At 44.6% G+C, this 22,500-nt stretch overlaps 1 protein-coding gene across 3 annotated transcripts in view; it reads left to right on the forward strand.

Annotated features, from left to right (window-relative positions):
- plch2a (phospholipase C, eta 2a) overlaps window positions 1–22,500 on the forward strand; it is a 343,556-nt gene that overhangs the window by 285,059 nt on the left and 35,997 nt on the right. The window contains exons 7-11 of one of the 3 annotated variants that reach the window (XM_063207996.1): window positions 7,472–7,565; window positions 9,118–9,321; window positions 12,167–12,287; window positions 14,894–15,065; window positions 19,753–19,860. In XM_063207996.1, the coding sequence (XP_063064066.1) occupies window positions 7,472–7,565; window positions 9,118–9,321; window positions 12,167–12,287; window positions 14,894–15,065; window positions 19,753–19,860 (699 nt within the window). Of the gene's footprint in view, window positions 1–7,471; window positions 7,566–9,117; window positions 9,322–10,164; window positions 10,219–10,348; window positions 10,434–12,166; window positions 12,288–14,893; window positions 15,066–19,752; window positions 19,861–22,500 lie in introns of those variants that run through there. The other 2 variants (XM_063207998.1, XM_063207997.1) reach the window with 2 other exon arrangements.

A 22,500-nucleotide genomic window follows, 5' to 3' on the forward strand; every position in this document is an offset into this window, starting at 1 on the left:
AGTTAAACATTTTAACCCTTTAATGCCCTAGACTGGAACCTGGAAAATGATAAAACTGTCAGAATGAGGAATAACTTTGGAGGTAAAAGGCATGCAGACACAAATAAGTACATTTTTCCACACAATATTGACCCAAGAAATGAAATGGAGTGGTTGGTTTTGACATTTGACCACATTTAAACTGAATTCCTGGACAAAACAGCCTAAAATGTGTTGAAAATCAACCGTCTTTTCATTCGTTCATATAATTTAATCAGTGTAAGTCCACTTTATAGGCCTACTCTATTTTGGCTTTTCAGGTTTGATGCAAAAGATTGACTGAAGTGAGATTCTGTTTCAGATTAATACCCAATACAATAACCAAATTGATTCGGTACATGATAAATTAAGAGGTGGTAAAAAAGCATGCAATAACATTGGAAACAATGAGAGAGTGGTGATTTTTTTGGACACATTTTAGGTCATGTATTGCTTATTTTGTCCAGAAATGCTGTGCAAGTGTTGCCAAAAGTAAAAAAAACAACCACTTCATGTCGTTTCTTGGGTCAGCATTGTATGGAAAATCTGTGTTTATCTGTGCCAAGGGCCCAAAAATGGGGTTAGTGCCAGGCAAATTCTCACTGCGTAGGCCTATATATTTTCAAAACCTGTGTGTCTCTGGTATATAGTTGTCTGATAGCAAGTTAGACATCATCGCTGTTGGATTTAATGTTTGTACATCCTCTCAAGAACCTGTGCCTGAGGGGGATTTTCTGAAAAGTGACTTTTTGTCTACCCACTAACAACAGGCCACAGAACCTTCCAAGCATCACTTTATCATTACTTACATAGTCCTTGACGTTGACAGACATAGAGGAATTCATTACATGTAAATTGTATAGCCTATAAACCATGGCCGACAATTGGTGTTACAATTGAGAGCCTATTTTCTAATAATAAAAAAATCTTAACTACTATAGAATCATGTTCTCAATCGATAGTGTTGTGAATGTTAACCTTTCACCACGGAGTTGAATTATATGAAAAATGCCATACTATGGGTATACATTAGAAATAGTTTTACTTATAAGCACAACCTAATAAATGCATCAGATTTAATATTTTTGAATTAAATGAAATTAACTTCTCTACTATTGCACTGCAATGAAAAAGGTACATAAGAAATGCATTTGTAGCATGATGAGACATGTGCCTTTAATTCCTAACAGCAATCTGCTGTGACAGGGCTCATCATGTGACCGGTAGGCACCAATACTCATGAACGGCGTGACGTTTTCCATGTGCGTTATGCCCTTTTGTGGGGGAAAACAGCCAATGCAAGTCAATTGGTGGTGTTGGGGTTTAATAAACGAAAGATAAGGACCTGTAGACTAGATTTGTTCACGTGCAACGTGCCGAAACGTCTTGTGTTGCCAGTTGTTCAAATAATATAGCCAAACAGCCGTGGAGAAGCATGGACTGTGTTCATTTAGGCTAGCCGATGTAGCATGTAAGTTGATGAGGCATTCGGTTTGATTTCCCCCATAAAGGGGCGTAACGCACATTTACGAACAAAGTACCTGGATGGCCGTTCATGCCTAGGCAGTATTTGGTGTTTTCAGGTACTCTTGGAGGTGGCAGCTTTTATTGTTTTTGGCATCGTGGCCAGTTTCCTTTCTCATTGCACGGGGGTCCATGCCCAGACAGATCTGCACTATATGAATAAGTGGCAGTCCTGTGTAGTCTCTTCAGCTCATGAAGCTGCTTGGAGTGTGGCTGCTAGCCAGTTTCTAGCCAGACTGCTGGCTTTGCTACTTGTGCAGCCACCATGTCGTCAGTAATCTGCCATGATTGGCAGTCATCTAGTTGACGTGAATTGAGTGTCCAGTCCACATGTTTGTGACGAAGTTCACTCACTGCTTCATGAAGCAGCTTTTTATGTCTTGGGAAGTCATATTAGATATTTCTGTCCCCCTTTTTTGCCAAGCATTCAACCCCACCTTTTTTCACCTTTCTCATTCTGATCATGCAAATATCTGCGGAATTGCAAACACGACTATTAACTGCTGGGGGTGGGGTTGTGGCTTGACCTGGTAAACTGGATCACAGACTCCCATCTCAGTTTGTCAGACTGGGGGACCTAACATCAGAGTGTGTGGTCAGTAGCACTGGTGCTCAGGACCGCTGACTGCTTTGGCTGTGCCCAGGACAAAGCCATCAGAAAGTGCCCCCAACTCAATACATTCAATGTAATGGAGACCGGATTCTGGGTCCCACCTCTCCCTGGGCCCAGGACAGTTGACCCCTTCTGTCAGCTTCCCTGCTGGTGCACCACAGGAAACCACATTCTCCAGTAGCATTTACCCTATTCTGTACTCCACCGAATTCATCTACAGCTCAGAGCACTTTGTTGGTGGGTGCCAGGCTAACCAGATATAGCTGAGCACCACTAAATCCAAGGGAGATGGGCTTGTTTGAGTATTTCAGAAACACATACATTAGAGCATCTCTGAATGCACAGCATGTTGAACCTTGTGCTGATGGGCTACATTTGCAGAAAACCACACCAGATGCCTCTACAGTCAGCTAAGAACAGGAAAATGAGGCTATAACTCACACAGGCTCACTAACATTGGTCAATATCAGATTGGACTAATACTGTAGCTGCTGCTTTTTTATGCAACACATATTGGTGACAATCCTTGGAGCAATGTGGATTTAGGTGCCTTGCTCAAGGACACTTCAGTCATGGAGGTGTAGGGAGAGGTAAGGATGGGATTTGAACCTGCAACTCGGTGAACTTCAATCGAACTCCCTAACCATTACACCACGGATGCGAAAAAGTTTTTTTTGGGTGACCATGAAATCCAAAGTTAACCATGGTTTATTGAGCATGGTTTGTAGCTATGGTTAAAACATGGACACAAAGCATGCTGAAAAAAAAAACGTGAAAAACATAAATAACCATGATCCAGTTTTCATGGTTACCCAAAAAAAAACCATGCATAAGCCATTGTAATACTATGGTTGTTCCAGAGTACTTAGAGAAACCATGGTTACTTTACTATAGTAAAACCATGGTCGATTTTCATAAGGGCTTTAGCACCATTTGAACTATGCTGGAATGCCACAGCCTACCTGAGTATCGTTGAAGGCAGTTAAAGCAGTTCTGTAAGCAAAAGGGGGTCCAATAGAGCACTAGCAAGGTGTACCTAATTAAGTGGTCGTAGAGTGTATACCTAGATACAACTTTTTTTTTTTTTTTTAATCTCCAACAAAAGCTATTATTAGCAGTGATGCAATTATGTATGATTTGATAGGCATGAATTGCCATATTACATCATTTTATTTTGAAACATAAATAAAAATGACAAACTGGACGGTGTAACTATCAGGTTAAATGTTTATCTTAATTAATATGTACTGTATATTCAAACCACTGTAGAAAGCTGGAATAACAGCCAGAAGTGGTCTAAGCGAAACTTGGGCGTTTTTCTTTTTTTTTCTTTCTTCAAATGGCATATTTGAAGAAATGATCCAACTAGCTATCGTACTGATATACAGATATATACTTCAGAGATACATAACTCTCCGAAAAAAAAAATAGATGAAATTTAGCACACACACACCCCCACCCCAACTGCTACCAGTGACCAGCATCCGCCCACCCAATTACACCTCTACCACACTGACATCTATGACAGTTTGTTCATTTTAAATTTGATCAAAAGTAAAAAAGAAAAAAAAACCACTCCGTTTCATTTCTTGGGTCAGTATTGTATGGGAAAATAGAGTTCTTCAGTAACGCGGAAGCATGTAGTAGATTGTAGTCTTTCATGTTAGCATTTAAGGACTTCCTGGTTCCTATCGGCTTCCGGCTTCCATTGGGAATGAATAGGGGTAAATTTCAAATAAGCTCCGAGTGCAAGCACGCGCTTAGCGAACCCCCGCAAACTGTCGAGGGTGTTAAAAATAGGCTGTAGGTATGACATGGTTGATCATTTTGTGTCAAACTTCGACATAAATACGATGTTGCGTCCATATGCTAAACCCGGAAACTTTTGGCGACTACAGAAGCGGCGCCGGCATGTACGTGCGGAAGGTTGTACCCATGGCAACCAAAGGAAAGTATGTAGTTCGGAAGTTTTAATGATCAGAAAGGGGTTAGCAATATTGAATTAAAATCGTCATGATTTAACATGTGAATACACCAACATGATGATACGATCCGTTCCACTAATGAGAAAGGGATGCGGGGACACGCTAATGTTCGTTGTTGGCGTGCAACTTATATTTTTGCCAAACCTGAATCTCTATGGCGTTTTGCAATGTAAAAAATCGCCATGGAACCGGTAGTCCAAACGCCGCATCCAAGTTGACGTCAACGCTGAAGAGCTCTATATGCTCATTTGTGTTTGTATGTGGTTTACCTCCAAACTTATCCCACATTCTGACAAATTTTTATGATTTTCCGGGCTCCAGTCTAGGGCATTAAAGGGTTAAAATGTAAACTTTGGGGTATAATTTCAGCTTAATACCATTAAAATAATCAAATCCATACCTTATTATATATCCTTTAAATGAGAAATAAAGAGCAAGAGGTGAAAAAACGGACGCAATAAAACTTAAAAATATGACTGAATTTCTACACTTTTAAAGCCATTTATTTGCCCTTTTTTGACCAAAAGCGCAGTTTAAATGTGGTTAAATGTCCAAAACCACTCAATTGTATTCACTGGGTCAGTGTTGTATGGAAAAGCTTGTTAATTTGTCTCTGTATGTAATTTACTTCAGAAGTTATGGCCCCTTCTGCAACCTTTTTTCTGGGTTCCAGTCTAGGCCATTAAAGGGTTAAAAATGGTAAACTTTGGGTTCTTATTTCAGCTTAATACCAATAGAATAATCAAACCCAGACCATATACAGTATATTGTCATACTGTAAATGAGAAATGAAGAGCAAGTGGTTATAACGGACACAACTTGGAAATATGATTAAAAAAATGAACATTTCTACACATGTAAGGCCATTTTTTGCCGTTTTTGACAAAAAGCGGGGTTCAAATGTGGTCAAATGTCCAAAAATACCCCTCAATTGAATTCACTGGGTCAGTAATGTATGGAAAAATGTGTTCATTTGTCTCTGTATGTAGTTTACATCAGAAGTTATGACCCATTATGCATCCTTTCCCCCAACTCTGCAGTGTTTCAATTTTTACATAGGCCTTCTGTGCACCCCAACTTTGACGGGGTGTCACGGAAATTCCCATTGGAATTGGACGTGGATAAATTGTGAGGTGTGTCCAGACACCTGTAAGAACACATGGTAAAAAAATCTATTGGTAAGAAATTAGTTCACAGATTTCCCAAAATATCCATATCTTTCCCTAACTATTATTCAAACTAGGGGTTATTTCCCTTTGCAGATTTGTCATCTTTGTTTTGAATTTTTTTCAGCGCTTTTTTGCCTTTATTTATGACAGGACAGTGGAGGAGAGACAGGAAATGAGCGGGGGGGTGGGGGCGAGACGGGGAAGGATCGGCAAATGACCCAGGCCAGAATAGAACCTGAGTCACCGGCGTGGTAACCCCAGTGCCCTACCGTTAGGCCACAGCAGGGCCTGCAGATTTGTTATCTGACTTTAGTCTCTCTGTCAAAAAATGGAGAAGACGCGCTCACACTATCGCCTAAATAGGCTATTTGTAACAGTTCTTAACTGGGTGCTGAATCCCACAAAAAACTTAATTGAATGAATGAAACGAAGGACAGCACTCTTCAGATTTCTTCTTTGTAGCAAACGGCATTACACGCTGAAGAAGGGCTCTGCCCGAAACGTTCGTGGGCGAATAAACAAAGAAGAAATCTGAAGAGTGCTGTCCTTCGTTGTAGTCTGTGTGTGACAGCATTATGGTAATCTAGCCGCATCTCCAGAAAAGTTTGCTGGTCTGTAAACACTTAATGAGTGCGTATACATGCAGTTCAGTATGCCGAATATGATCGGGATATTAAGTATCCTGGATTTGCATTTGAGCATATAAACACTTCAGTATCCCGAATAAGCCCTTATTCGGGATACTGAGAAATCGGGATATGCTAGGTGGAGTTTTCCGAAAGAAGCCGGGATACTGACGCATGTATACACCTTATCCCGAATACAGGGGCTTCCCATGGAACGCTGTTGCTGGTATCCAGGCTACACGCATTTGAAGAGAATTCTATAATGGCCAAGAATGTAGACTGGGATATAACGTTCTGTGCGCATATAAACACCTTATCCCGAATATGATCATAACCGGGATATGCCTCATATTCGGGATACTGAACTGCATGTAAACGCACTCACTGACAGTTTCAGGCAGGAATCACTTACGCCACACACACGCACGCACACACACACACACACACACACTCACACACACACACACACACACACACACACACACACACACACACACACACACACACACACACACACACACACACACACACACACACACACACACACGCACACACACACACACACAGCCGTTTGAGTTTAGTTTGTGGGAGTTTGTGTGTGTGGTCTCTGTGTCTGTCTGTCATGGCTGGTGGAGTGGCCTGACAGTGATTTGCAGAGCTGTGTGCATGTGCACGCACGTGTGTGTGCGTGCGTGCGTGCGTGCGTGCCTGTGTGGTCCTGTGAAATGGCCTGGCACTGATTGGCAGGGATGGGATGGGAGACTGTCCTGCTTAAGGGAGCTGGCAGGGCGCGACAACCCAATTTCAGGTCCAGGGGTGGGATGAGTGGTGGGTAGTATTGGAGCGTGTGTTTGCGCGTGTGTGTGTTTTAGACTGCTGGCATGTCTGTGTGGGCATGTGCCTATGCATGTACCCGATGGATCAAAGACGTGCAAAATGGCACTGTCATTCAGTGTAACGGATGCCTTCTGCTGACTGTAACTGTAAAAAACATGACTCTTTTTATTTATTTATTGTTACAGGGAATTCATGAAAGCCTCGGCTGTCATCCATTCACTTGAAACAATTTAAAAATCGTGTTTTTTTTTGCAGTTACAGTAGGCGGAAGTTGTCCGTAACACTGAATGACAAAGACGTCTTTGACCCCAATGCACATACATGGCCAAATACATTTGTATAGTTGTGTGGTGGTGGTATTTAGTGGCAGACTGTTTTTGAACATGCTGTACTCCCTTTCGAGGAATGGATATATGTTGATGAATGTAGTGTTGTGTGTGTGTGTGTGGGTGTGGGTGTGTGTGTGTGTGTGTGTGTGTGTGTGTGTGTGTGTGTGTGTGTGTGTGTGTGTGTGTGTGTGTGTGTGTGTGTGTGTGTGTGTGTGTGTGTGTGTGTGTGTGTGTGTGTGTGTGTGTGTGTGTGTGTGTGTGTGTGTGTACACTTTTGTGTATGCGAGCGATTGTGTGCATGCATGCGTGTGTGTTTCTTCATACCATGTTTATCAATATGTGTGTGTGCGTGTGTATGTTCTGTCCCTAGATGACCAAGGTGACCAAGGAGCAGTGTATGGAGATTGTGGCCAAGTTTGAGCCCTGCCCTGAAAACCAGAAGCAAGGGGTGCTGGGGATCGACGGTGAGTGACGGCATGATTGATTCATTGAGTCATGACTGGCATATAGGGCTGGGTATCGCAGCCACGTTCCGATTCGATTTCGATTCTTAGGGCTATGAATCGATTAATCATAATTCAATTCGATTCGATTCGATTAATTCCGAATAGATTCAATCCGTTCCCTTCTTGGTGCCAGGATTTCCCCCAAAAGATGCTGTTGCCTATTTTTATATATAAATGTCAAAGGGCTGTGGCTTGACGGTGTTAACAGATTGCTAATTTATAATAAGTAGGCCTAGGCTTAATTTACTAATACCTACTGGGTATTTTCCATAGACCTAAATTAAACAAAAGAGAACATAAAGAAAAAGAACAAAAAAAAGTGATCTTGTGCCCTGTGAATCGATTATGTGAATTTCGATTCACAGCAGACAGTTTTTTTAGACAGGCAGGCAATGTGACGGCATATCTACCTCATTTTAACCAAGACGCACACACGCGCACACACAAACACAGTGGGCGTTGGGCAGTGGGCTAGTGGGCTATAGGATTAAAAGCCTCACCAGATTATTTCAGAGGCTGCAGAGATTCGGGGAAAGCAATCAATATGACTATTGATCCCCCAAACCACCACTCTCACCTCTCATGTGAACTGAAACGCGCGCGCACACACACACACACACACACACACACACACACACACACACACACACACACACACACACACACACACACACACAGAGAGAGATCAATTTTTCTACAGAGTGCAGTCTATGCCTCAGGCTTTATTAAATAGACACACAAATGCCATCACACACACACACACACACACACACACACACACACACACACACACACACACACACACACACACACACACACACACACACACACACACACACACACACAGACACACACACACACAGACACACACACACACAGACACACACACACACACACCGTGACACATTGACACTGTCACACGTTCTTTTGTCTGACCATGTTCACTTGTCCATATCTCCATTGTGTGCACACCACTGCACTGGGTGCTGCACGCGAGCTTTTATATGTCCTGCTGCGTGCCGGCATGCAAAACTAAACGGAGATATAGAAGAACTTAACAAGGTCCACAGACCCACATCGCATGCAAACCCCTCGAAACTGATTTCGTATGGACTGACCTTCAGACCAGCCAACATAGCGGTACATAGAGTTTACCCGCGGCCTGAAAGTGTGATCCATCTTTTTCCATCAGTATGCAGGCTTGAGCATCCACTCTCTCCACCGGGTTACTGCGCGGGCTACCACACATGCAGGTTTAGATGTTTTGGTGGTATTTTTTACTTAATTTGTGATAGGACAGTGAAGGTGGTGGCAGGAAGCAAGTGGGAGAGAGAGAGAAGGGCCGGCAAAGGACCCGAGCCGGGGACCCACATGCAGGTTTAACCAGATCAACTCGCGACGCTGTAACGTAATGCTCTACTCTACTCTTCTCTGCTCTACTCTACTCTACTCTACTCTGCTCTGCTCTGCTCTGTTCTGCTCTACTCTACTGTACTCCATCATCATGCAGGCTTTACCAACTACATGCGCAGTCCGTCGGGGGACATCTTCAACGCGCAGCACTACGAGGTCAATCAGGACATGAGCCGGCCGCTCTGTGACTACTTCATCGCCTCCTCGCACAACACCTACCTGATGGGGGATCAGCTCATGTCACAGTCACGCGTCGACATGTACGCCTGGGTGCTGCAGGCTGGCTGCAGATGTGTGGAGGGTGAGTTGGGGTGTGTGTGTGTGTGTGTGTTTGGGTGTGTGTGTTTGGGTGCGTGGGGGGGGGGTGCGTGGGGGCGTGGGTCGGTGTGTGTGTGCGTGGCGGTGGTTGTATGTTGTGCGTGTGTGTGTGTGTGGCACAACACCTACCTGATGGGGGATCAGCTCATGTCACAGTCACGCGTCGACATGTACGCCTGGGTGCTGCAGGCTGGCTGCAGATGTGTGGAGGGTGAGTTGGGGTGTTAATGTGTGTGTTTGGGTGCGTGTGTGTGTGTGTGGGGGGGGGGGGGGTGGCCGTGTATGGGGCGTGGGTCAGTGTGTGTGTGCGTGGGGGGTGGTTGTATGTTGTGTGTGTGTGGCACAACACCTACCTGATGGGGGATCAGCTGATGTCGCAGTCACGCGTCGACATGTACGCCTGGGTGCTGCAGGCTGGCTGCAGATGTGTGGAGGGTGAGTTGGGGGGTGTGTGAGTGGGAGGTTGATGTGTGTGTGTCTGTGTCTGTGCGTGTGTGTGTGTGTTTATATGTGTTTGATGTGTGGGTGGGTGGTTGTGGGTTATATACGTGAGTGGCACAACACCTACCTGATGGGGGATCAGCTCATGTCACAGTCACGCGTCGACATGTACGCCTGGGAGCTGCAGGCTGGCTGCAGATGTGTGGAGGGTGAGTTGAGGTGTGTGTGTGTGTGTGTTTGGGTGTGTGTGTTTGGGTGCGTGGGGGGGGGGGGGGTGCGTGGGGGCGTGGGGCGGTGTGTGTGTGCGTGGGGGTGGTTGTATGTTGTGCGTGTGTGTGTGTGTGGCACAACACCTACCTGATGGGGGATCAGCTGATGTCGCAGTCACGCGTGGACATGTACGCCTGGGTGCTGCAGGCTGGCTGCAGATGTGTGGAGGGTGAGTTGGGGGGTGTGTGAGTGGGGGGTTGATGTGTGTGTGTCTGTGTCTGTGTCTGTGCGTGTGTGTTTATATGTGTTTGATGTGTGGGTGGGTGGTTGTGGGTTATATACGTGAGTGGCACAACACCTACCTGATGGGGGATCAGCTCATGTCACAGTCACGCGTCGACATGTACGCCTGGGAGCTGCAGGCTGGCTGCAGATGTGTGGAGGGTGAGTTGGTGTGTTGGTGTGCATGGGTGGTGGTTGTGTGTGTCTGTGTCTGTGTCTGTGTCTGTGTGTGTGCGTGGGGGGGTGGTTGTGTGTTTTGTGTGTGGCACAATTATTAACCTGGTGAGCGACTAGCTTGTGTCACAGTCACACGTCAACATGTACAGTACACCTGGGTACTGCGAGCTGGCAGCAGATGTATTGAAGGTGAGTTGGTGTGTGTGCGTGCGTGCGTGCGCGCGCGTGTGTGTGTGTATGTGTGTGTGTTTTGTGGAGTTGTGGGTTGTATGAGTGGCATACCTGATGGGGGATCACTGATCAGCTCATATCACAGTGACGCGTCAACATGTACACCTGGGTACTGCAGATGTGTTGGGGTGTATGTGTGTGTGTGTGTGTGTGTGTGTGTGTGTGTGTGTGTGTGTGTGTGTGTGTGTGTGTGTGTGAATGGGGTTGTGCATTTTTGCAGGGCTGATAGTATTCAGGCTCCATGCCTGATTTCAGGCTTGACAGTTTGCAAAAAAAAAACATTGATAATAATTAGCCATTAGGTTATATCTCAGAAAGTGTTACAGGTTCAGGGTTTTCTTCTACTATCAGGCTTGAATAATGGTCATACACAAGCTATTAAATGTTTGAATAATGTGTCAAAATAGGCCTACGTTACGTCACTATGCAGTATCTTGTCGTCGTTGTTAGAGCAGGGAAAAAAGTTCAGGCTCAGGATTTTTTTTTCACCATCACCCCTGTTTTTGTGTGTCGAGCAGCTCATGTTACAATCATGAGTGGACATCTGTGCCTGGGTACCGCAGGCTGGCTGTAGAGATATGTGGAAAGTTAGTTTGTCAAAAAGAAAGAAAGTGTTTGTCACAATCACCCATGTTTGCCCATGTTTGTGTTTGTGCGTGTGTGTGTGTGTGTGTTCGTGCGTGTGTGTGTTCGTGCGTGTGTGTGCTTTCGTGCGTGTGTGTGCGTTCGTGCGTGTGTGTGTGTTTGTGCATGTGTGTGTGTTTGTGCATGTGTGTGTGTTTGTGCGTGTGTGTGTGTTTGTGCGTGTGTGTGTGTTCGTGCGTGTGTGTATTCGTGCGCGTGTGTGTGTGTGTGTGTGTGTGTGTGTGTGTGTAGACGCGCGTGTGTGTGTGTTTGTGTGTGTGTGTGTAGGCGCGCGCGTGCGTCCGTGCGTGCGTGCGTTGTATTGACATGAGTTGTCTTCACATAAATGGCTCCATCTCAACACAGAGCACCTGTGGCTTTGAGGCAAGAGCTAAATCCTAGCAATCAACTTTAGAGATTGTGGTTCGTGTCGAAGATGAACTGTGTTTGTGTTGGTCTGTGTGTGAGGGAGAGATAGCGAGGGGCAATTATATTTTGAGCTTCCATTCTGACTCAAAATCTCCACAGTCTTTGGTTTACAAGGCTGTTGCTGCCCTAAGATTTGGAGATACAGTATGTGTGTTAGGGGAGGTGAATCTAGCTAGTGGTTTAAGATTTAAGTTGTGTGTTTATTGTTTTTATTTGTATGTATTTGAGAGTGGTCTGTACACTGGGTAAATTGGCAACGTGCCGTCCAGTGGGATCTCGTGGACACTCTCTCACTCTATGTAGCCCTACTACAATCGTTTGGCACCTCGATTATTGCTTTTGTGGATGTATGCACTCTAACTTGTGCTTGTGTGTGTGTGTGCGTGCGTGCGTGCGTGTGCGTGTGTGTGTGTGTGTGTGTTTTATGTCTGCAGTGGACTGCTGGGATGGACAGGATGGGGAGCCTATTGTGCACCATGGCTACACACTGACTTCCAAAATCCTCTTCAAAGACGTCATTGAGACCATCAACAAATACGCTTTCGTCAAAAACGCGTAAGTCTATCTCTCTCTCACTCACTCTCTTTCTCCCTCACTCATTCACTCACTCTCACTCTCTCTCTCACATACACGCACACACGCACACACTGTAAATTTGCACTGCAAAGTTGCACTATTTTAGATGGATATTTGAGAAAGTTTCAGAAAACTTTCGGGGCATTTGAAATGTAGTAATTTGGCGTGAAGGCATTCTAACGATACAAAATGTTTAATTAATAATTTCCACATGCATCATGGATTCCTCTTCCCTAGAACCCCCGTCAGAGGGTGATTAATGAGCAGTTTCCCCTGTACCTCTCTTTCCTGTGCGTGTGTGCGTGCGTGCGTGCGTGCGTGCGTGCGTGCGTGCGTGCGTGCGTGCGTGCGTGCGTGCGTGCGTACATGTTCTCATGGATCACTTGCACTCTTGTCACATCTAGGGACAGGGCACTGGAGAGAACCGGGGACATTTGCATGTACTGTAGCCATTTAGCATTGTGGGGACATCCCAGGTCATTTGCAGTGTACTGTAGCCATTTAGCATTGTGGGGACATCCCAGGTCATTTGCAGTGTACTGTAGCCATTTAGCATTGTGGGGACATCCCAGGTCATTTGCAGTGTACTGTAGCCATTTAGCATTGTGGGGACATCCCAGGTCATTTGCAGTGTACTGTAGCCATTTAGCATTGTGGGGACATCCCAGGTCATTTGCAGTGTACTGTAGCCATTTAGCATTGTGGGGACATCCCAGGTCATTTGCAGTGTACTGTAGCCATTTAGCATTGTGGGGACATCCCAGGTCATTTGCAGTGTACTGTAGCCATGTAGCATTGTGGGGACATCCCAGGTCATTTGCAGTGTACTGTAGCCATTTAGCATTGTGGGGACATCCCAGGTCATTTGCAGTGACGGCGCTCAGCTCACCCTGCATAGCCACTACTACAGTAACTGTGTATTTTGTTTTTGCCATCTAGACTGTCCAACTCTTTATTACTGGTGCCTTCTTTTATTACAAACCTTACTCCACTTTCTTTCCTTTAAAACTTTATGAAACCCTTCAGTGAACCCAGCTCTGCTGGGGCTAGCTTTTGCTTTTGATTTATCTAATTATAGAACAGGGTAGGCTTGTTTTTTGTGGAGCAGCTCTTTGGCAGCATAGACCCGTTGCCGTTTAATTTGTGAATGTATGGAATGGTCTATTACTGTATTGCAGCAATGCTCCAAAAAGTTTGTTCTGAAAGTGGCAGTTTATGAACACGCACTAGCCTAACTAGTGAACCATTTCGGCATCTAAGTGTGTTTTGGATATTTCCGCATCCTGCTCTCCTTGCAGAACCACAGCAGTGTCTAACTCCTTTTGATTTCATTCTTAATTACGAATAAAGGGACTGTTGGTGAAATCTAATAAACGTCTAGAGAAAAAGGCGCTCAAGTTAATATTTTTAAAAACTTGTTAAAAATGTTTTTTTTTATTTAGTTTTTTTGGCAGTCCACTGGGTAAGTGTAAACTCGATTGAAAAAGATCAAACGGATTAGAAAATATCTAGATGCATATCAAAAGGGAAAAAGTGCACTTGAGGATTTCTCGATGATATCATCTTCTTGACGCCTAGGTACCCTGTGACTCAGCCCACAGAGAACCAATGTTCTGTAGCATGACAAAGTATTTTTCAGGGTTTTATAATGTATCCACCCAGTGATGCCCATTGCAGTATGGCAAAACTGCTATCTCTTTTGCTGTACAGTACTCTAACCAATGTGTATCTATTCTTTTTCTTCCCTAGGTACCCAATGACCCTCCACATTGAGAACTATTGCAGTATCAAAAACTTTTCCCAGTTTCGTTGTATTCTAATGTCTATCATCCTCTCCCTCTGTTGGTACAGGTACATAGTGTACCTGTTCATAAATAATGCTTTCGGACCGTTCTAGAATATATCCTCTTCACCTTGTTGTCTAGGTACCCTTGTCTAGGTTCTCTTGTTTGCTACTGCAGTAGTCTATTGTGTATCCTGTCTCATTGTTTAGGTATCCAGTGATGCTGTCCATTGAGAACCACTGCAGCATGAAAAAAGCTGTTCTTTTTTCTTCCTGTGCAGAAATCTAATTTGCATAAGCTTCCCCTGGTTGTCTAGGTACGCCAGGAGATCCAGAAGCAGGATGAATGACTGTTGCATACCGTTATAAAAGATATCATCTCTTTGCTGGCCAGTAGTCTAATGCTTTCTCCTTGCGTAGGTACACAGTGATCCTGTCTGTTGAGAATCACTGCAGAATCAAAAAACTGTTCTCTTTTTCTGTGCAGAAGTTTAATGTGCATAATCTTCCCGTAGTTGTCTAGGTACTGAGTGAACCTGTTCATTGGGAACCATGAGCACAAGATGAATAACTTATCATGTAATGTTATAGGATACATCATCTCTTTCCTGGCCAGTAAGATAAGATAAGATAAGATAAGATAAGATAAGATAAGATAAGATAATACTTTCTTGTCTCTACAAGAGAGATATTTTGCTTGGGCATGAGCGTGTGATATAATACCAAAAAGAAAAACAGTACAGTACAGTAGACAGACAAATAATACACATGTAGTCTAATATGTGGTCCTCTCCTTTTTTAGGTACCCCGTGATCCTGTCCATAGAGAACCACTGCAGCATCCCGCAGCAGAAGAAGATGGCCGAGTACCTGATGGAGGTCATGGGGGAGAAGCTGGACCTGTCCTCCGTCATGCCAGACGAGTCGGGACGCCTGCCCTCCCCAGAGGCACTCAAGGGCAAGATCCTCGTCAAGGTACAAGACAGTACTGCCCTACAAAGGCAAAATGCAGTGACTACGCCAGCGTTGAGAATGAAAAAAAGCCTTCAAAGCCTGGGTATTAGATTATATTACAGCAAATTTCACATGCATAGCAATATTTCTCAAATGGAACACATTTGGACCATGATGAGGCTTTTTCCAAAGATAAAGGAGGTGTAATGAAGACCATTTTCAAGATCCTCGTCAAGGTACAGCAGGGGGGCCGCTATGGGGGGGGAAAGTGGTACAGATTCTAAGGGCCCAAGCACTGATAGGGGCCCTTAAGGGGGCCCAAGCACTGAGAGGGGCCCTTAAGGGGGCCCAAAATTCGAATCTTTCATGGGGCCCAACATTTCTGTCAGCGCCCCTGCCCGGGTCAAAGACGTGCAAAATGGCATTGTCATTCAGTGTAACAGATACCTTCTGCTGACTGTAACGGTGAAAAAAACATGATTTTTAAATTGTTTCAAGAGAATGGATGACAGCCGAGGCTTTCATGAATTCACTGGAAAAAAATAAAATAAAAAGAGTCATGTTTTTCACAGTTACAGTCAGCAGAAAGTATCCGTTACACTGAATGACAATTTCATTTTACACGTCTTTGACCCACCCTCACACCATCACTGTGCCTAGAACAATGGCTTTCTCTATATCTCTATATCTCCCAACCTTTATGTTTTTAGAAGACTAAAAAGCGTATTCATTCGAACAAAGCAACCACGAATTGCTAATTAATTTATGGGTATCAAATGCCGCTTCTCCACCTGACGTCTGAGCCTAAAACACCATCTTCCACCCATAAATGTCTAGTGGTCCGAGCTTAAACAGTTTACAGGCAGATATTTTGGTTTGAATGGATTTAGTGTATTTTCCAGTACATTGCCTCTTCAATACTAAGCCATGTTTCCATCAATCATCACCGTAGTGGACACTACTTACTGGAGTTTTATATTTTTGTACGACCGTGTTGATGGTTGGCTCAAAGCGTCCATTAGGGTTGTTCATTAGAATTCCATGAAGCTTCGTAGGACTTTAATGGCGGTGTAGCTAAAGCGGTATTAAGTCGTTAGGGTTAATTAGTGGGTTTTGCTGGAGCCGCGGGCAGGAAGGGAGCTGAGCTTACAGACATGGACATGCTGCAATTAAGGCCACAAGCTGCCTGCCTGCCTGGCTAGTTAGTTGGCTGGCTAGTTGGCTGCATGGCTGGCTCGATGGATGGTGCGTGTGCGTGCGTGCATGCATGAGTGCGTGTGTGTGTGCGTGTGTCTGTGTGCTCGTGCACACGTCTTTGGCCGTGTGTGTGTGTGTGTGTGTGTGTGTGCGCGCGCGCATGCCTTCACGCGTGTGTGTGTGCGCGCATGCCTTCACGTGTGTGTGTGTGTGTGTGTGTGTGTGTGTGTGTGTGTGTGTGTGTGTGTGTGTGTGTGTGTGTGTGTGTGTGTGTGTGTGTGTGTGTGTGTGTGTGTGTGTGTGTGTGTGTGTGTGTGTGTGTGTGTGTGTGTGTGTGTGTGTGTGTGTGTGTGTGTTATTTGAGGTGTTGTGCTGTGGCCAGCCCGGGCGGGCCACTAATTGGCTCAGGTCCATGGTCCCGTCGGAACAAGCTGTAGGCTGCTGTGTTTAAAAAGTGGGCCAGCCTCTAGTCCTGACAAATTGCTTTGAACAAGCCATGGGTCAGTGAGCTTGTGTGTGTGCGTGCGTGCGTGCGTGTCTGTGTGTGTGATATAGAGATGGTCTTAACACGCCATGGCTCTTTAGGCCTGTGTGTGTGTGGCAAAAATTGCAGAATAATATTACACACACACAAAGACACACAACACACACACCTCTGACCAAGTACAGAGCAATATGAATGTATGTACAAATACGAAAACGTTTATTGATTGCAAGAGCTAAAGGGTTTAACAAGGCGTTCGAGCTGACAATGATGAATGAAGCGAATGTAAATGCAGAGCTCTCTCTCCGTTTTTTCTCTCCCTCTCATTCTCTTTTCTAGCACTTTGTTTTGCCTCTTTGTGTGTTTGTTTTGTGTGTGTGTGTGTGTGTGTGTGAGAGAGAGAGAGAGAGAGAGAGAGAGAGAGAAAGACAGATAGAAAGAGAGAAAGAAAGAAAGAAAGAGAGAGAGAGAGAGAGAGAGAGAGAGAGAGAGAGAGAGAGAGATACTGACTTTGTGAGTGAGTAATAGTCTATGAGAGTAGGTGAAAACAAGCAGTGAATAGTACTCGTGTACACAATTGTACACAGCCTGAAGAGTAGGGGCTAAAACAGACTTCTGTGTGTGGAATGGCTGGCTTTGGAAACAAAGAGAGAAAGGAGAGATGTTTGAGAGGCAGGGATGAAATTGGAAGGTCTCACTTTGACTTTGGAGTGCAGTGTAGTACCACATAGCTTGGGCACTTGGGCTGAGTGTAACTGTGTGCATGTTCCTGTGTGGTTGTAAATGTGTTTGTGTCCGCATAAAAGCCATAGAGTGTGTTCACATAAGTGTAATAAAATGCCTAAGCCTTTGGTTGTGTGTCTGTGTGGGTGTGTGTGAGTGCATGCGTCTGCCTGTCTCTGTATTCACATGTGTGTGTGTGATGGCTGTGTGTGAATGTTGTCAGTTAGTGTGTGTGCGTGTGTGTGTGTGTGTGTGTGTGTGTGTGTGTGTGTGTGTGTGTGTGTGTGTGTGTGTGTGTGTGTGTGTGTGTGTGTGTGTGTGTGTGTGTGTGTGTGTGTGTGTGTGTGTGTGTGTGTGTGTGTGTGTGTGTGTGTGTGTGTGTGTGTGTGTGTGTGTGTGTGCGCGCGCGTGTGCGTGTGTGTGCCTGTTGTGAGTTATCACTGCAGAGTAGAGTGGATGTAGAGCGGTGTATCTCCAGGGAGGGCTAATATGCCCATGTGTCCGCTGTAAGTGGTGTATCTCCAGGGAGGGCTAATATGCCCATGTGTCCGCTGTAAGTGTCCACTCCGCTCCTTTGATTGATCTCTGCCCTTGACTGTCTCTCCTGGGACCCCACTGCACTCTACTGTACTGCAGGCCTCCATCCATCTACCCGTCTCTTTGTCTTTTGGCAGCTACTCATCCATCCATCACTCCATCCATCCATCTACTCAATCCATCACTCCATCCATCCATCCATCACTCCATCACTCCATCACTCTACCCAATCCATCACTCCATCCATCCATCTATCCTGTTTATCTGTCTCTGTCACTTTTTCTCTCTGAGCTCTAATAAAGTTTTATTATATATTTTGAAACAAACATGTTTTTTTTTTTTTTTTGCTGAGGCCACACCAATTTAATTTGTTGGTTCTCGGATTTTTTCAGGAAAAAGTTGAAGCGAGAGGGCGAAAAAAAAAAAAAAAAAAATGAGTCGTGTGGTTATACCACCTGTATATCAGCCTCACATGGACCTCCAAAGGAAGGTGCAAGACAGGCAAACACCTGGACATGGAGAAGGACAGTGTAGAAGGGAATTAAGGCAGCCAAATAGACCAGGCACAAAATTTGCTCACAGGGCAATTATTATATTAATCTGGTTTGAATAAACTGAGATGATTCAACAGTTGAATAGTTGTTGTTTTTCTTTTTTAAAACTGCTATCCCACTCCACTAATTCCACTAAGAGCAATACTGTGTTTCACCGCTGCTACTGCTAACCCACAGGGGCTTCAACTTGCCATTGCATGTTTGTCTGTAAATGTTTGAATGTAACACATTTCCTGATTCGCTAGTCGTAATCGGCATGTTGAAAGGAGTGGTTTTATTGGTTCTCTACGTCACATGACCTCCAACTACTAAAGAGACACCTCCCCGTTCATGAAAACATGCAGTCTTCGTTTTTTAGCGATTTCATTTTTTGGGGTATTGAAACTGATTTTTTTTTTTTTTACATTTTGTTACAAAATACAAGAGGCGAATCCGAGAACCAACAAATTAAATTGGTGTGGCCTGATGTGATGACTGTACATGATGGGAGACAAACTGTGTCATGTCAGTGGTGACGGCATATAGTATAGTAGAGTAGAGTAACTTTATTGATCCCCGAGGGGAAATTCCGGTGTCAAGTAGCATACTGTACATAATGTCCACATGGACAAGACAAGACACATTTCTTTTTTCTTTTTTTTTTTTTAAAGATATTTTTATGGGCTTTTTGGGGCTTTATTTCGGATGTGAGTGTGGAGAGAGATGGGGCAGGGTTGGGAAATGACCCCGTCCGGACTCGACCCGGTGGTCCCCATGGGCATGCAAGTCCAAGTGCGGGGGGCTTAGCGCGCTGCGCCACAGCGCCCCCGAGACAAGACACATTTCAAGACACATATAACACAGGTAATAGTCAGGGAAGGGAAAGAGAAAAAAAGAAAAAGGCAATTGTGCAAAATGTGGTAAATGGTGTGGTAGGCCGAAATGTGCTTTCGAGGGGGGTCTACACCGAAGGGAGAACATTTAGACAAAAAGGCGACTTGGCAAACTTACTGTGAAACACTGCGTGTGCATGCGTGTAACATCAATCTGTCTGATTTCCAGCCATTATGAGAGTGTCTGATGTGTTGTGAAGTTTATGATGCGTTGGAACTGACTCGGTGTGCGTGTGTGTGTCTCTGTGTGTGTCTCTGTGTGTGTCTCTGTGTGTGTCTCTGTGTGTGTGTGTGTGTCTCTCTCTCTCTGTGTGTGTGTGTCTGTATCTGTGTTTTAACAGGGTAAGAAGCTCCCCCCTAACATTGACGAGGATGCTGAGGAGGGAGATGTGTCCGATGAGGACAGTGCTGATGAAATAGAGGACGACTGCAAACTCATGAATGGAGATGTAAGTGGAACACAGTCCAGATGGACTCTCTTCTCCTCTCTTCTCTTCTCCTCTCCTCTCCTCTCCTCTCTTCTCCTCTCGTCTCTCCTCTCCTCTCCTCTCCTCTCCTCTCCTCTCCTCTCCTCTCCTCTTCTCTTCTCTTCTCTTCTCTTCTCTTCTCTTCTCTTCTCTTCTCTTCTCTTCTCTTCTCTTCTCTCCTCTCCTCTCCTTTCCTCTCCTCTCCTCTCCTCTCCTCTCCTCTCCTCTCCTCTCCTCTCCTCTCCTCTCCTCTCCTCTCCTCTCCTCTCCTCTTTAATCTCCTTGTCCCTCTCCTCTTCTACTCGTTGGATTTTCTGTGTCTTTCTGTCTCTATCATAATGGTACAGTGACATGAGCACCACACCCCTTATGCACATCCTAGCTAAGATATGAGCCTCCTCCATTCAGTGTGGTACCGGAGCCATCTGTTCTAAGCATAAATAAATGGTCATAATGACAAGTGAAGAGTGAATGACAACAAGCCACATTTATGATACCTTCATGGCACCATCTTGGACACTTTTTCAGACAGACCAGATGTAGACTCAGTGCAGACACACAGTTGCATTGATTGCATTAGTCCTCCCTCTAGATTGTTGGCAGCCTTGCCTTTTGCAAATATTGATTTTGTCTTTGGGTATTTTGTTTGCTGTATGTTGTTGTATTTGCAGACATTAGTGATGTTGTGATTGGGTAATTTGTTAACTGTGTGTTGTCTATGCAGACATTAGTTTTGTGGTTGGGTATTTTGTTTGTCTGTTGTGTGTTGTTGGCTGTTTGCACCTGTATAGAGTGGAGACGTGCCATCCATTCTGCTACTGGCAACAAGCAGCGATCATTGGAAATCAGCAGAGTGGGGAGCAGAACTGTTATAGTTTAAGAACAGGTGTTGCGCCTCATGTTGACTCAAAATAGAGACACACATGCACGTGCACACACACACACACACACACACGCGTGCGCACACACACATCATGCACATAGAAACTAGCTCACAAGATAGAGCATCAAACAAACATCATATAAAAAGTAGAAGGAAAGAAAGGAAGGAAGAGAAAGAAAGAAGGAAGAAAAGAAAAAAAGAGAACGAGAGAAAGAAAAAAGGAAGTAAGATAATACACACAATTATTTTGAGTTGTGAAATTGTCCAATACATTCTCCGTCTAATGCTTGCTTAATTTGAGTCAGTGTGGGAGTGAGAGGGAGAGTTTTTCTTTTTGCACCAAACATCTAATTAAACCCCTAAAGTCTATGTAGCAGGCAAAAAGTGCTACTCTTCCCAAACAGTTTTTTTTGCTTTAAAAAGTCGATAATATGGTCAAGATTTTTCTCCACAGTGTTTGTTTTTGTTCCCAGTGTGGCTCTTTTAACACGGTGTCACATCTTTAAAGTGTTGTCAGGGATAATGAGGAGGCAGTCGACTGTATGCACTTGTGAAAGTCCCCCTGTTTATTTTTATTCCTTTATTTATTTATTTATTTATTTCATTCATTTTCGTGTTTCATCTTTTATTTATCTAGACTTTTTATACTTGGGCTTGCTGGTAGTTTGTGAAGTGTGCGTGTGTGTGCATCCATGTGTGTATCTGTGCGTGGGTGTTTGTGAGTTGTGTGTGTCTGTGTGTCTGTGTGTGTGTGTGTGTTTGTAGAGTATATAGAGAGTATTCTTTATTAGTGAATTCCATAATACTGTGTCTAACTCTGAAGGGTTTTGCCTCCCACTTGCTTGTCTTCCTACTTTTTATAGCCTCTCTCCTCTCTCCATCTCCTCTCCCCTTCCCCTCCTCATATCCACCTTCTCTACTTGTCTATTTTGGTCTCCATCTCTCTGTTTACTCTGAGAGATGGAGAGTGATGGGGAGAGCCCTCTCCCTTCCCCATTTTTTAGTTCTCTCTCTCTCTCTCTCTCTCTCTCTCTCTCTCTCTCTCTCTCTCTCTCTCGCTCTCTATCTCCTGCTTGATGGATTTGGTACTCCAGTTTAATGCCCTATTCCCATCAAGTCCTCTTTGCCCTCCTCTCCTCTTCTCTTTTCTAATCCCCTCCTCTATACCACCCTCCCCTCACCTCACCTCCCCTCTTCGCTCTCTTTCTCTCCGCTACCCCATCCTTCTTTTCCATTTCTCTCCTCTCCTCATTGGGGCCCATCTCTCTCTCTCTCTCTCTCTCTCTCTCTCTCTCTCTCTCTCTCTCTCTCTCTCTTTTTTTCTCACCGTTTTCTGCTTCTCTCCCTTTCTCTCTTTTTTTTCCTCCTCCAGTACTCTACTATTCCACCTATCAGGATCTCTCTCTACCTCCTTTCCTGTTTTCTAATCTCCTTTCTACTCCGTCTCAGTCCAGTCTCTCTTTTTTTTTCTTCCTCTTTCTTTCCAATCTCACTCCATTCCATTTCTCTATTTTCTTCATCTGCCGCCCCTCTTTCTTTTATTTTTTCCCTCCTCTCCTCCTCCCTGTCCATCTCTATTTATCCCACCATCTTTCCTCCTCCTTTTTAGTCTCCTCTCCTTCTCCTCGTGTGACTCTGTTGTGCCTCCTGTCTGCCTCGTAAGAGTCTAGTGCAGTGGTTCCCAACCTATGGGCCGGGGCCCACTGGTGGGCCCTGAAGGTATTCCAAGTGGGCCTTGA

Source organism: Engraulis encrasicolus, chromosome 10 (genome assembly GCF_034702125.1).
Source record: "Engraulis encrasicolus isolate BLACKSEA-1 chromosome 10, IST_EnEncr_1.0, whole genome shotgun sequence".
Taxonomy (NCBI): Eukaryota; Metazoa; Chordata; class Actinopteri; order Clupeiformes; family Engraulidae; genus Engraulis; species Engraulis encrasicolus.